The sequence below is a fragment of the Xenopus laevis genome, chromosome 1S, assembly GCF_017654675.1.
Source record: "Xenopus laevis strain J_2021 chromosome 1S, Xenopus_laevis_v10.1, whole genome shotgun sequence".
In the NCBI taxonomy this organism is placed as follows: Eukaryota; Metazoa; Chordata; class Amphibia; order Anura; family Pipidae; genus Xenopus; species Xenopus laevis.
This window is the reverse complement of record NC_054372.1, coordinates 834,651-849,988: the sequence shown is the minus strand read 5'-3', so window position 1 is coordinate 849,988 and position 15,338 is coordinate 834,651. Positions and strand designations below refer to the sequence as shown.

General features: G+C 40.7%; 1 protein-coding gene across 1 annotated transcript in view; it reads right to left on the bottom strand.

Annotated features, from left to right (window-relative positions):
- Positions 1 to 2,512: 2,512 nt before the first annotated feature.
- Positions 2,513 to 15,338, bottom strand: part of LOC108703889 (vomeronasal type-2 receptor 26) — a 50,557-nt gene continuing 37,731 nt past the window's right edge. Inside the window, exon 6 of the mRNA XM_018240196.2 lies at positions 2,513 to 3,644. Within this exon, the coding sequence (XP_018095685.2) occupies positions 2,713 to 3,644 (932 nt within the window). The 3' untranslated portion in view covers positions 2,513 to 2,712. The remainder of the gene's footprint in view (positions 3,645 to 15,338) is intronic.

Here is a 15,338-nt window from a genome sequence, read left to right as displayed (position 1 = left end):
GACATCAAACAGAAAGTAGGCAAGGTTATTACTCAGACATCAAACAGAAAGTAGGCAAGGTTATTACTCAGACATCAAACAGAAAGTAGGCAAGGTTATTACTCAGACATCAAACAGAAAGTAGGCAAGGTTATTACTCAGACATCAAACAGAAAGTAGGCAAGGTTATTACTCAGACATCAAACTGAAAAGTAGCAAGGTTATTACTCAGACATCAAACAGGAAAGTAGGCAAGTTATACTCAGACATCAAACAGAAAGTAGGCAAGGTTATTACTCAGACATCAAACAGAAAGTAGGCAAGGTTATTACTCAGACATCAAACAGAAAGTAGGCAAGGTTATCACTCAGACATCAAACAGAAAGTAGGCAAGGTTATTACTCAGACATCAAACAAAAAGTAGGCAAGGTTATTACTCAGACATCAAACTAAAAGTAGGCAAGGTTATTACTCAGACATCAAACTGAAAGTAGGCAAGGTTATTACTCAGACATCAAACAAAAAGTAGGCAAGGTTATTACTCAGACATCAAACTGAAAGTAGGCAAGGTTATTACTCAGACATCAAACTGAAAGTAGGCAAGGTTATTACTCAGACATCAAACAGAAAGTAGGCAAGGTTATTACTCAGACATCAAACAGAAAGTAGGCAAGGTTATTACTCAGACATCAAACAGAAATTAGGCAAGGATATTACTCAGACATCAAACTGAAAGTAGGCAAGGTTATTACTCAGACATCAAACTGAAAGTAGGCAAGGTTAGGGACTAGAGCGTTGGATCAAGGGCATGGAACCAGGCATCAGGTGGACTAAGGAATGAAGGCAGAAATCAGGGGGGGAGTAATGGGAGTAACATTAAGAAGAATAACAGGTTGGATCTGGCATTGGGTCTTCAGAGATCAAGCAATAGGAAGTGGCATGATGCAGACTTATATTGGCCACTAATTCATAAATTACAAACACATGGGGGCAGATTCACTAAAGAGCAAAGTGGCCATCGCTAGCGACAATTTGCCAGGAATCCCAATCTCAGGGACATCGCCAAGTCACTAACAGATGTAGAGGACAATTCACCAGAGCCGGGCCATGCTGGGCCCGGCTCATGCGCATGCGCAGAAGCGCATAAAGCACGAACAGTACGTAGAGTCGGCCAGAGGGGGGTACGCGACAGAGGAGGTACGTGCCTGGCGCCCTCCCAGCTTTGCGCCCTAGGCACGTGCCTACTCTGCCTACCCCTAGTTCCGGACCTGCAATTCACTAGCGAATGAGACCGGCGCTAGCGTTCGTTCGCACCCTATTGCCAAGGTGACTCTTCGATCTGGCGAACGGTTGTCACTCCCCAAATTCACTAAGATGCAAATTTTAATGAAAGATACCTCTTTTGTTAGATTTTACTTTGCCACCTCGGTCCAGGCGAACTGATAAAACTAAGCTACATCTTCCTCAATATTATGTAAGTGACATCATATCCTGTATGTTGGGAATTTATTAAAGTTTTAAAAAATGCTGGCGACTTTTCTTTTTTCAAAGCGGGATTGCTTGTACAAGTCTGAACTAATAAAGAATTTGGTGTAATTTTTTTGCAGACATTTGAGGGGCATGGCACATTTGTTTTAGGGTGGGCTCATGTCTCGGGCATTAGAGGATCTTCTTCTGTCATTATCATGGTTCCTTGTATTAAAAAGTTGCCACTTCAACATTTGCACCAGCTTCACTAATAAAGATGTCCATACGACTTTTAGGTACCCGCCCTATTTAAAGTACTAACAAAGTTTCCCTAAACAGAAATGAGAGCTAGGGAAAATTCGCAATGAAATACTCGTACTGTTGAAGTGACGCTAGCGGAAATTTGCCAGCGTTTGGCTTCTAAGTTGCAACTTTGTATTTTAGTGAATTAGTGTAGTGGAATTTGCGCCTGGCAAAGTGTTGCGCCAAGTGTGGCGAAGCTGTCGCTGGTTATAATTCAGTCTTTAGTGAATTTACCCCATGATGTTAACAACGTAGATGGAGATGATTGTGCAGAATGGATAGGAAACTGGATGCCTGTTAGGATAATAGAACGGAACTGCTCAAATTGCCTCCATTGGCTCACTGGAATAATACAAGAGCAGAACACAGAATTCAATGTCTGAGACCACGTAGATCCTGACAGCAACATTTAGTCTAATAAAATAATAATACAACCATTAGTGACACTTAACAAAATGGAACATTGGAGTTACTGCAATTCTAAATATGATGATTATATCAATGTTCCCAAAGTGGCTTGGTCAGGAGGACAAGGTGGTCTTTGGGGCAGACACACATAACAGTGGGCAATTAGGCACTGGATGTTTCTTATGACAAATTGCCAATACATCATTTGTATAGACTGCCAATGGACTGCAAATAGGTTAAATATATTCACATATTTCAACTTTATTTTTATATTAATTTGCTTAGTCCTATCACTGCTCATATAAAAGCTTTGGGTTTGGATTCAATTTTAGAGTCTGAGTCTGTATCAGTGCAGTACAGGTCACTGCAGATATAATATACAGTTTTCTGACCATACAATATCACATGAAGTCCATAAAGGGTAAATGCCTTGAGCAGACTGTATAATTTTGGTTATTTTTAATTGTTGTATTAAAGTAAAGATGCATGGGAATAAATATGTTTGTTTTGCACATTTAGTTGTATGTTATAAAACCACTGGATACACAACTAGAACTAAATGCTCGTGGGACTTTGTATTGTACTTTGTACTTTGTAAAGTAAATTGGATTTTGTGTTTCTTTCAGGTCTTAAGAAAATGATGTAACATTTGGGCAGAAATATAGAGGCTAAAAGTCCAGCACTTGAAGTCACTATAGCAAATATCTCCACACACACAGTGTTTTTGCCTTTGGTGCTCAGATAGGCCGGGATCATTGTGATCCAAACACTGCAGAAGAGCAACATGCTGAAAGTGATGTACTTGGCCTCATTAAAACTGTCCGGTAATGTCCGAGCTAAAAATGCTAAAACAAAACTAACAGCTGCCAGAAGCCCCATATACCCAATAACTGAGTAAAAGCCAATAGCTGAGCCCTCATTGCACTGAATGATGATGGTTCCAGGGTAAGTGTGAAGGTCCAGTTCCTGAAAGGGAGGAGAAATGGCCAACCAAGTCATGCAGATTATTATTTGAATGGATGAGCAGAACAAGACTACAGAATTGGACAGTTTGACTCCCACCCATTTTCTCCATGAGCTCCCTGGCTTGGTGGCTTTGAAAGCAACACAAACCATGATAGTCTTGGCCAGGAGAGAAGAGACAGCTATGGAGAAGGTGATTCCAAAAGTGATGTTACGCAGCATGCAGGTTATATCCACAGGGCGACCGAGGAACAGAAACACACTGAGGAAGCTCAGCTTGATGGAGACAAGGAGGAGGAAGCTCAGGTTCCTGTTGTTGGCTCTCACTATGGGGGTGTCCTGGTATTTTATAAAAACTCCCAATATCAGTTGTGTTGTAAGGAAGAAAAGAACTGAGACAATAAAGATAACAACAGAGATCAAATCTTTAGTGTATGAGAGAAAATCTTCTGTTCTTCCAATACACTGATTCTTCTTCTCATTTGGCCATTCCATATCTGGGCATCTGATACAGCTCACACTGTCTGTAAACATAGTAAAAGAAGAGAACATACAAAATAAATCTAATTTTTATAAAGTAAGATTCCTGTACCCCCACCTCTCAGTTATTTACCTTACTAACAGCACATATAAAATATACATTCAGTGTTTTTCATTTACTTAGGCACCCTTGGTACTCCGCACTAGCGATGGGCGAATTAAATTGGTGTGCATAAAAATTGTCACGTGTCAAATAAATTTTGACGTCCATTGACTTTCACAAATTTTTCGCCGTTTCGCAAATTTTGCTTTAAAGGGATTTGCCCATCATTGCTCCTCACCACTTAGTTCAATCATAATTCATTAAACACTTGAACATAACATGGATTGTTTTAAAGAACATAGGAAACTGCCAAGATTTGAGGGATGGGTCAAGTTCCCAGATTTACAAACCATTATGATTATACTCAATAAATAAAAATACTGCACAAAACCAATATTTGTGATCACAATGGAACATGCACAAGTAGCAAGTCGAGTGAGTCCTGTGCAAAATCACATATGTTATGCTATTATCACCCCAACATCCAAATTTTCTTCCATCCCCTTGAAGTAATCCACTACCTTTTGACCCTAATGTTTCAGGACTACAACCCCAATATTGATTGGCTCATCTAAGCAATGTGCAACAATGTTCAAGTTTCATTGTGTCTTACATAAAACAAAACCAGAGAGTTTTTAGAGCTAATTAAGGAGTCACTCTATAGTGGAGACAATTTCAAGAAATGAATCATTTGAAATTATTCTCACTAAAACCAAAGCAATCATGGTTAATGATGACATCAAGAGTCTGGGCACTGATTGATGAGTTACTTATGGAGGAATTTATAGAAATAATTGAAGACGTATGAAGCACAAGAGGACAGGTTTCAGGTGGGAGGTGGGAATGGATGTCTGAGATGTTTATAATCAGTTGCTTCTTGAGAAACAGTGATAAAGAACCAGGGACATCTTTAGACACAAAGAGATATAGTGTGGTACAGTGGTATTGAACGATGTAGAAGATTAGTCAGAATGATTGTGTCAATTACCCTCTGCTTATCAAGCAGCCATATTGAAAATAATAACAGCAAAGGCACTGGATATATCTCCTTTACAGAAGAATTGCTGTGTGAGAAAAAAAGGAAAACATCATAAAACTGGACTTTTTACAAGATAAATCAAGATAAAGAGGTGGTTCATCCTTAAATTAACTTTTAGTGTGATGTAGATGACAATTTGCTTTTTGTTTCCCTTTTCCAAAAGGTTTTGGAATTATTTAACTTTTAACAGCTGAGCATTTTGAGGCAATTCCATAGCTATCGAGTTGATTGAATGAGTCACTGGAAGATTAACACAAGAAGTCCTTAACATTCTGAGAAGTCATAAAAGTTAACGATAATACAATTTTAGCAATAATTTCGTTTTTGTTGTTTTTTACTGTTACATTGACCCCAATTCCCATCTGAAAGCTGGAAAGAGGCAGAAGAAAAAGACAAGTTATTCAAAAACTATAAAAAATTAATTTAAAGTTGAACAATGCCTTTAAAGAAAACCAGTGGCAGATGGGAGGAAATATGCCAAGTCCTAAATCTAGCATAAATTTGTTTTTCTTTTCATATTTTACAAAATTTCCAAACTTAGAAGAATTGCAATTCCTTAATGAGCAGGACATTACAGATTGTCTCCCATGTAAGACAGTCACCAAGAGATGATACTACCGAGTAGTTAAAGTGGAGAGGGAAACATATAAAGAAGAGACCCATGGAACATGAAGAGGAGAGGCACTGCTTGGAGAAAATCATCTCTAAAGCTAGACCTTTATAAAGACAAGGTCAAAATAAGAATATCTGCACAGACAGACAGGATTTTGGAATGAGACTAAGGGGTAGATTTATTAAAATTTGAATTTGCTGTTTTTTCTTTATGTGATTTAAGTTTTCCCTTGCTACAAAAACACTAGCTGTTGTCTTTGTCTGTATTTATCAAACAAAAAAAAAAAAGCAACTGATAATAAAGAAGCAGCTAAAAGCTGTTGAGCATCTTTAGGAGGTGCATATGTATCTACTGTATGTATGTATGTATGTATATATGTATGTATGTATGTATATATGTATGTATGTATGTATGTATGTATGTATGTATGTAATGTATGTTATGTATGTATATATGTATGTATGTAATAGTATATGGTATATATATATGTATTGTATGTATGTATGTATTGTATTGTATGTATGTTATGTATGTATGTTTGTATGTATTGTATGTATGTATGTATGTATGTATGTATGTATGTATGTATGTATGTATGTATGATGTATGTATGTATGATGTTGTATGTATGTATGTTATGTATGTATGTATATGATGTATGTATGTATGTATGTATGTATGTATGTTATAGTATGTATGTATGTATGTATGTATGTTTGTATGTATGTATGTATGTATGTATGTATGTATGTATGTATGTATGTATGTATGTATGTTTGTATGTATGTTTGTATGTATGTATGTTTGTATGTATGTATGTATGTATGTATGTATGTATGTATGTATGTATGTTTGTATGTATGTATGTATGTATATTATTATTATTTGTAAAGCGCTCCTTGAGGGCAAAGCACTGTACAACAAAACAATAAATGAGTAGTAACAAACAAGGGGTCATTGGAATAAAAAGTAACAATAAGTGCATTATTAGAAATACAATTCACATAAATATAAAATATAATTACACTACAGATTAAGTGCTCAGTGTCATGGAAACAAAAGACTAGAGGTCCCTACCACGTAGAGCTTACAGTCTAAAAGTGAAAACTATGTTTACATTTTAAAAAAATTGAGATATTGTAGATTAATTGAAAATGAACATAAAACTTAGGGTGTTCAGCAGCAGTTTGTGAATGGAGGGAAAGAAGGGCATGATAGTCCCTCTAAGGTCTAAGTGGATGCCGCTTTCAGTGCTGTGCTGTGTTTAAACTTTAACATTGAGCGACACAAACACTAAATACTTGAGATGGCGGAGAACTGGCTGTGAGGAAGCCCTGAGCGTGTGAAGTTTGAGTAAGATAAGTATCGATTTTATTAATAAAGTACCTGCAAATACTTGCCAGCTAGACCTCAGTTTCAATTGTCAGGGTTTCATTTGTTTTTATATCACACACATGATAGTTTAAAGCCTTGCCCAAGGGATTCATTTGTGGATATGTGTGAAATGGGCATTTGTGCAGCTTACAGATCCGAGGAACCCATAGGACCGAGGGATTGATTGCCTAAAATCACCCATGCACTTCAGCCTAGAACTTTTCATTTTATATCAACTCAAGCCTTTAGTTGGTCTTTAAGGAGATTAGTATCACCTGCTGAATACAGTTTTATATTAACAACAATGGGGCCCCTCTCACACTGCTGCTTCTATTCTTTTCATAGATTTTCTAAATTGTTTATTTCAGAGTGAAAGTTCCACATTGTAACTGGATGGAAAATAGTCTCTTAATTTGATTGGACACTGAACATACCTCACCCCACCCAGAACATTTTTATTGTATAGAAAGAAAGTCCCGGGGGGCGTGGCCTGGACGCTGAAGGAGATGGCCGCTTGATCACGCAGCTCCGCTAAAATGCCCACCCTAAGCCTACATTAGCACCCTGTATACCACTACCCTCCCGCAACATTGATCCCCGCAGATACCCTGGGCCCTCCGATACTCGCCATTGGCAGCCAGAAGTCCTCGGTAACTCCTTCCCGGCAGATCTGGAGGAAGGGAGCAGAACGCAGCAGCCATCTCTCAGTGCGGCTCGCGTAGCCGACTCCTCCACTGTGACACGCTGACCGGTGATCTACACGCGATCCGGAACGGGTGGTAAGCGCCGCCTGCTAACTGACTTTACTGCCGGTGTACTGTGATACGGCGATTGCGGCCCAGGCGCCCCGACCACGTGGATACCGGGGCGTCCCCCCACGAGGCGGCGCATTAGGCCCTTGAACCTCCCCGCAGCACTGAGCACCGGGACCCTCCGGAAGTCAGCAGGGGAGTCGTTAAGCTCGCCAATATATATGGGCCACAGCCTAGCACCTCTTAGTTGAGACGCAGCAGCACATCCTGCACGCTTTTATCACTTTACCAGCACCTGGTCATAAAGACATTGCTTTGGTTAACCCCCCTCTCAAGGGTTACCTTGTACAGCTGAGGTGGAGGCTAATCAGGTGAAGTACGCGTCACCCTGCCACTTCGGTCTCCCTCTGTTAAGGGGTTAAAACGAATCTCACGGAGTTACCGACAACTCTCCAAGTCTTTTCAGCCTGCCTGTCGCTTTGACCAACAGTCATACAGACACCCATGGCTCGTGCATTCGGCTGATCATACCTAGAGCCATTATTCCGACTGGCTGCCACGGCCGGGATCTCGGACAAGCTTAGTGGGGGCCAAACTTGTTGTCCACGCTTATTTCCACCAAGTTTTGATCATCTCACTTGGGACATATTCCGAATCTCCCAAGAGACTCTCACCACCTATCATTGGTTCACTATGACGAGCAGACGACAGCAACAGACAGTTAACCCTCCTGATGGTGCGTCTGATTTTTTCAAAAGCAAGTCTACCAAAACTGCCAAAAATCCGAGCCCACCTGCGGAACTAGAATCTGATTCACCCTGCACTAAAAAAGATATAAATGAACTCAAAGCTCTCCTCCTGGGATTCAAGGAGGAGATCCAGAACGAAATACGGAATTCGCTTACAGATGTTAAATCTGACATTGCAACACTGGACAATAGAGTTCAAGTGCTGGAACAAGCTCAAGACTCTGTCCAAGAATCCACGTCTAACATGGAGACTCTGATTCAGGATCTACAGACACAATTGCGAGACCTCCAGGATGCTCATGAGGACCTGGAGAATCGCACTAGAAGAAACAACTTACGCTTTCTAGATATTCTGGAAACGGTACATTTGGACACTTTTTTACCGAAATCTTTTAAAGCTCTATTGCCAGGAGTTGACGACAAATATCATCTGCTGGATAGAGCCCATAGAGCCCTTCGTGCTAGACCACACCCGAATATGCCGCCCAGAGATGTGATAGTGCGATTTCACTATTTTCAGACCAAGGAGTCTATCTTGAAGGCGTCCCGATCCGTGCACATGGAGCTTAATGGCGTATTTCCAAAAATTTACGCTGACTTGGCTTCCTCAACATTGCAAAAGCCTTTGACAGAAGTGCTGAGACAAAAAGGCATCCCTTACAGATGGGGGTTCCCCTTTAAACTCACGTACCAACATAATGGCCTTACATATACCGTTAAACATCCTAGCGAAATTGAGGAGGCGCTGCCTTATCTTCAAGATCCTCCAATGGATTCCTCGGAGACAGAGCCACAGGATCCTAGGGAGCAGGATACTCTGGCATAACGGAAGACTGAGTCCGCTTTGCAATGAGGTCGAGGATTTCATGAGACGATTATTGGAGGATATTTTGCCCATTGCACCAAACCTTTGACTTATTGCTAATGCCTGACCACAGCTACACTTAGATGGCCCATGTGCCACTTCCAATTATACATTGAGGTCGGATAAAGGCTGGGCTCTGGGCCCCCGGACTCGGCAGATGGGAAACTGGGTACCCCCTAAGTTGCTCGTTACCGTACTAAAGACTCTGACAATCTCTGCCTGAGATGCCTAAAGTTAATCTACTGTCGGTCCATTCAGCTTTTTAGTTGGGCCTTGAAACAACTTTACCTAAGGCTTTCTGATGTTCCCATGCCTTGGTACTTTCTGAACAGTTGAGCTCATACAACTATGAGGAACTGTTGAATCTCTTGTGGACAAATTTGGTTACAGTTGACATAGCTTACATGTTTTCCAGTTAGTTACAAAATTGAATCTGCTAATACTTAACATCATATGTGTTAAACTATCTTACCGTTTGGATATAGGGTATAGATAGCTTTATTATGGGGTGGGCTGCGCGGACTGGCTTCCCTTTTAGACTCCACTCCGTGACCCCCCCCTATTGAAGGTTTCCTAGAGAGGTGCATCAAAACTGCCCTCTCCCCCCCCCCTTTTTTTTTTTCTTTTTCTTTTTCTCTAATTTTTTTTTTTTTAATATTAGGAACCTTCACCAATCTCCCTTTTTGGAAGATTATACGTCGATTGACGTGTACTTTGTTTTGTGTTTTTTTTTGCCTGTCTTCCCCTCCTTCTCCCCTCTCTGTTTTCTGACCTATCACTACATTCTTACTTCTGTTTTTCCCCCTGCCCTCTTCCTTTCTCCCTCACCTACCACTTTTTCTTTACTGTTTTACCAACACAATTCCATTCCCCCTTGCCTTCAACACTTCTTACTGAGTGTTTTCCCCTCACTTATTTTTTCCTTTCTTTTCTTTATCATTAGCATATCATCACGGTGACGTCTTGCTCCCTCGAAACTCTCCCAAGATGGCTGCACGGGTACCCCTGGATCCCCGCTCGTTTGACCTGAAGGTAGGCTCACACAATGTTAATGGCCTCAATGTGCCCCAAAAGCGCACTATGGCCTTCTCTGACTATTTCAAATTGAAGCTTGATGTCTTGCTGCTGCAGGAGACACATTTCAGTAGAACTTCATCACCCAAATACCTTTCCAAATACTACCCCCAGATTTACCTGGCAAATTCGACCACAAAAACGAAAGGGGTGGCCATTCTTATCGCTAAACAGGTAAAATTTCAACTTATGCAGAAGTATGTAGACCCAGATGGCCGATTCATCATCTTAAAGGGACACCTTCAGAACCATCTGACTACGCTTGCTTCAGTTTATGCCCCCAATAACTCAAAACAAAAATTTTTCTGAATTTTTTTTAAAAAATTATCAGAAATCTCGGAGGGCAGAGTCATTGTGGGGGGTGATTTTAACACGACCTTGAATAACAATTTAGATAGATCTCGGGACATTTTGGACAAACAGCCAACTGGCACAGGCGATAGAGACACAAAATACCTTCTCACTCACCTGAAAGAGGAGGCACTAGTGGACGTTTGGAGAGAGAAACACCCAATAGATAGAGACTATACATTCTACTCCTCTGTTCATGCCACCTATTCACGTATAGATTTCATCCTCACCAAACCTACGTTATTACACTATATCCACACAGCTAAAATTCACGACATTACTTGGTCAGACCACGGTATGGTAGAAACACTTTTCAAAAGATGGGACAAGATCAGAGGAGGAGGGAACTGGAGACTAAATGACTCCTTACTGCTAGATAGGGATATCTGTATGGAGATATCCACTTCCATTAAAGACTACTTCCACAACAACACTCCGGCGGATACTTCCCTCGCTATTAGATGGGACGGCCACAAAGCTGTAATTAGAGGGAGCTTGATTAAACATGCTTCCCGAATAAAGCGAACCAAGGCGGAGAAGATTAAACAGTTATCCCAAAAACTCCACGATGTAGCCACAGCACATAAAAAACTCCCAACCCCGGAAAAATACAGGGAAATACAGGAACTTAGGACGGACCTAATACAACTGCTTTCAGATAAAGCTGCCTACACAATGCGTAGAACTAAATACCACTACTATGAATATGCCAACAAGCCCCATACAATGTTAGCACGCAAACTAAGAGCTCTCCACACTACACAAACTATCCATGCCATTAGAACTCATACAGGGACTGTGACGAGAGACACAACACAAATTCTCAATATGTTTAGTACCTTCTACACGGAATTGTACTCCGCAGATAAGGCCCCACAAGCCCACCTAGCCCGAGAATCCGACTTCTTATCTACATGGAACCCACCTCAGCTTACTAAGGAAGATCAGGACATGTTAGCTGCACCCATAGCAAAAGAGGAGATTGAGCATGTGATTAAACTTTCCAAACCGAATAAAGCTCCAGGCCCTGACGGCTACACAGCAAGGTATTACAAAAAATTTGTCACACTTTTAGGCCCACACCTAAAAGACCTCTTTCAGTCGCTCCTAGATGGATCTCCCTTGACGACACATATGCAATCGGCAACCATAACAATGATATTAAAACCAGGAAAAGACCCCTATAATTGTGACAGCTATAGACCCATTTCATTAATAAATACTGATATCAAGCTGTTCGCTAAAATACTGGCCAACAGACTCGCTCTGCTACTTCCCAAGTTAGTTCACAGGGACCAAGTGGGGTTTATACCAGGGCGACAGGCAGCAGATGGCATACGCACGGTGATCGATCTGATAAGCCTAGCGCATAAGATCCCCACTTCCTCCCTTCTATTATCTCTGGACGCACAAAAGGCATTCGACAGGGTAGATTGGAGATATATGTTTGCAGTCCTCGAAAAATTGGACATACCACAATCTTTCCTTGCGGGGCTCAGGCAATTATATGACTCCCCTTCCGCACAGGTGCTTAGCATGGGCCTGTTATCCACACCTATTGAGATCAAGGGAGGGACACGGCAAGGATGCCCCCTATCACCATTAATCTTTGCATTATCTCTAGAGCCTCTGGCCAATGCTATTAGACAAAACCCGGATATCAAAGGATTCCCTGTATCAAATGAGGAACATAAAATAAATTTATTTGCCGATGACATTCTCCTTACACTTACTTCTCCCCAAACTTCACTACCTAACCTGCTACGTACCCTAGAATGCTTCCAGCAGATTTCAGGATATAAAATCAATTCTACAAAGACGCATGCTCTCCCCTTAACAATGCCCGAATCAGAACTGAAGCTGCTCCAGCTTAACTTTGACTATAGATGGGAAAGCGATCACCTAGAATATTTAGGAATCAATCTCACTCCATCTTACAAATCTTTATACAAAGCTAATTATCCAACGCTAATAGATAAACTTACGAAAGATCTATCTATCTGGCATACCTACTCCCTGTCTTGGTTCGGCAGAATTGCATCTGTGAAGATGACTCTATTGCCCAGACTTCTATATCTCTTCAGAGTTCTACCTATTAACTTTCCTGAAAAAACGGCTCTCTCACTTCAAAAAGCTATTTCGACCTTTATATGGGGAGGCAAGAGACCCAGAATTAAGTCGATGATTATGACCAAACCGAAAACAATAGGGGGTCTTGGAGTTCCACACATATATCGATACTACTTGGCAAGTAGATTAGAATCCATGGTGCACATACACGCTCCTACAGAGGAATCTTGGAAGTTAATTGAAAATCACTTCTCTGCACCCATGCAATTAGCGCAACTATTTTGGATTCCTAGAGCGCATAGAGACATCCCCAAGGGCCTCTTACCCTCCTCGCAACAAGCCCTGGATTTATGGGACTCCATAGCCCTTAAGGTGAAATTGAGCACACGTTACACTAGATATAGGACAATATTTTGCAATAAGACCTTTCTACCGGGATGCCACCCCCTAGATTTTAAGCCGTGGATAGATGTAAACATGGTCACACTAGCGGATTTTTGTCCAGATCAAGTTACTCTCTCATTCCAACAACTTCAGGAGCAACATAACATTCCCCATCTACAATTTTTTCGCTATTTACAAATTCAACACTATGTGGAGACCGAAACCAAAACTCAGAACACCCAACCTATGACATACTTTGAAAACATCTGCTTCAAACGCCTGTACCCGACACACCTGATATCCACATTATACGGCCACATATCATCAGATACCACTGATATACGCCAGCCTTACATGACTAAATGGGAAACAGATCTGGGTCTCCCAATTACGGATAAGACATGGTTGTATATCTGGGAAAATGCCAAAAAAACATCTATTTGTGCAAGTTCCAGCGAAAGAGCATATAAAATCATCTATCGCTGGTATTATACCCCAACACGCCTGAGTAAATTTAGTGGCAACCCGGAACATGCTACATGTTTTAGAGGATGTGGTGACCAAGGATCCTTCCTACATACATGGTGGACCTGCTTAGTAGCCCAGGAATTCTGGAAGATGATTGCCTCTCTGCTCTCCGAGATTCTAAATTGCACTATCCCGGCTACCCCACACACATTTCTATTGGGTATGAAAATTGAGAACATTAATTCTAAATTATCTCATAAATTAGCCATACACATCCTGACAGCAGCAAGATCTCTCCTAGCTGCTAATTGGAAACGGCCACAATTGCCTGGTCTACAATCACTGATAACCAAGGTAAACTGGATCCGCGCGATGGAATCCATCAGAAATATTATTTTAGACAGGGCCTATGAGGGGGAGCTGGAGTGGTACCCGTGGACCCGATACTTGGAGGACACCCAATCTGAGTCTCATTCCCCTGACTCTGGAACTATTTGAACACTGTAGGAATTAAGCTGTCATTCGGTAAATAGGCATTGTAGTTATGATACCTGTCTCTCTTCTTAACCTTTCTTCCCCCCTTCCTTTTTTCCCCTCTTCTAACATCTGTTTCTCCCTCCCCCCTACAAGCCAGCTGCGAGAATAGCATTACATTGAACTATCTCGAGCAGGGCAGGTTTTACTTCATGAGAGCCTCTAAGGCCAATGCTGTTATCCGGACCTACGCTTGCGAGACCACAGGCTGTGGTCGGATATTGAAATTGCTCTGTGAAGAATTGCGTAACATATTTGGACTTGAACAAACTTGCAGCTGTGAATGTGTTATACTTTATTGCATCTTTTTTACTTGTCATGTTGAAAAACAATAAAAAATTAAAATAAAAAAAAAAAAAAAGAAAGAAAGTCCCAGCATAGATATCATAATTAATTGGCAAACCCCAGTGTTCAGTATTTGCTCTATTACTTTCCAAGAAGATGCTTTATGGATATGAACAGGACATGGGAGGGGAGATTCGATTGTTCTGAATGGCTCCCATGAAACGTTGGGGCAAAGAATTTACTGGAATGAACATTGTTTTGTATAATTTCACCTTGGACATTGGAGCTGTCAGGTAGCCTTAGTTTGCAGGTGTTTATTTCCATTACATTTATTGCAATTCCAAACTTATCCTATTCATTGGCAGTTGATAGTTTTTCACATTGTGTGCCCTTCAATAGAGAGGCCTTTCCTGGGTGAACCATATAGTCTATCTAGGAAACCTCTTTATTGCTTTTTGTCAAGACAAACTGAGCTTTATACATTTTCTGGAATATTTGGGTAATTTCAATTCTTAAATTTATTAGAGTTTTATAGCAAAAAAAAAAAACAACTGTGGTACTGTTTTAGCAGCAGCAAAAATAACAATTAATAAAACAAACAAATACAAAAAGTAGTGTAGAAGTGATACCTATATTGGCTAACAATAAAAATAGATTGCAAGCTTTGGGAGCACTAAGGCCCCTTCATCAGGCAAAATAGAAATGAAAGGTAGAAGGGCACAGCATATATTCAGTTAGATCAGTGAGAGGGATTCATGGGTAATAAATGAGGACGTTACAGATAGAGATCAATTTTACAGATAGTAAAATGAATTAGGGTGGGTTGTAAATAGTCCAGGAGTCTGGATTCAGTCAGGTCACATAGTGTCACATGAAACCTGACCTGAAATGAAGGCCTTGTCTCAATGTGCTAAATAACTCCATACATTTCAATTCATAGACCTTCCTTTCCCGTTCAGTTTTAAAGTTCCCTTTTAGAATTTTTGCGTTAGATTTGCGTCCTGTGATTGTGATGCAGAAGTGTTGCTCCACATGCTTTGGTCTTGATCTTATGTCGGTGAGGTTCATCCTTGTGCA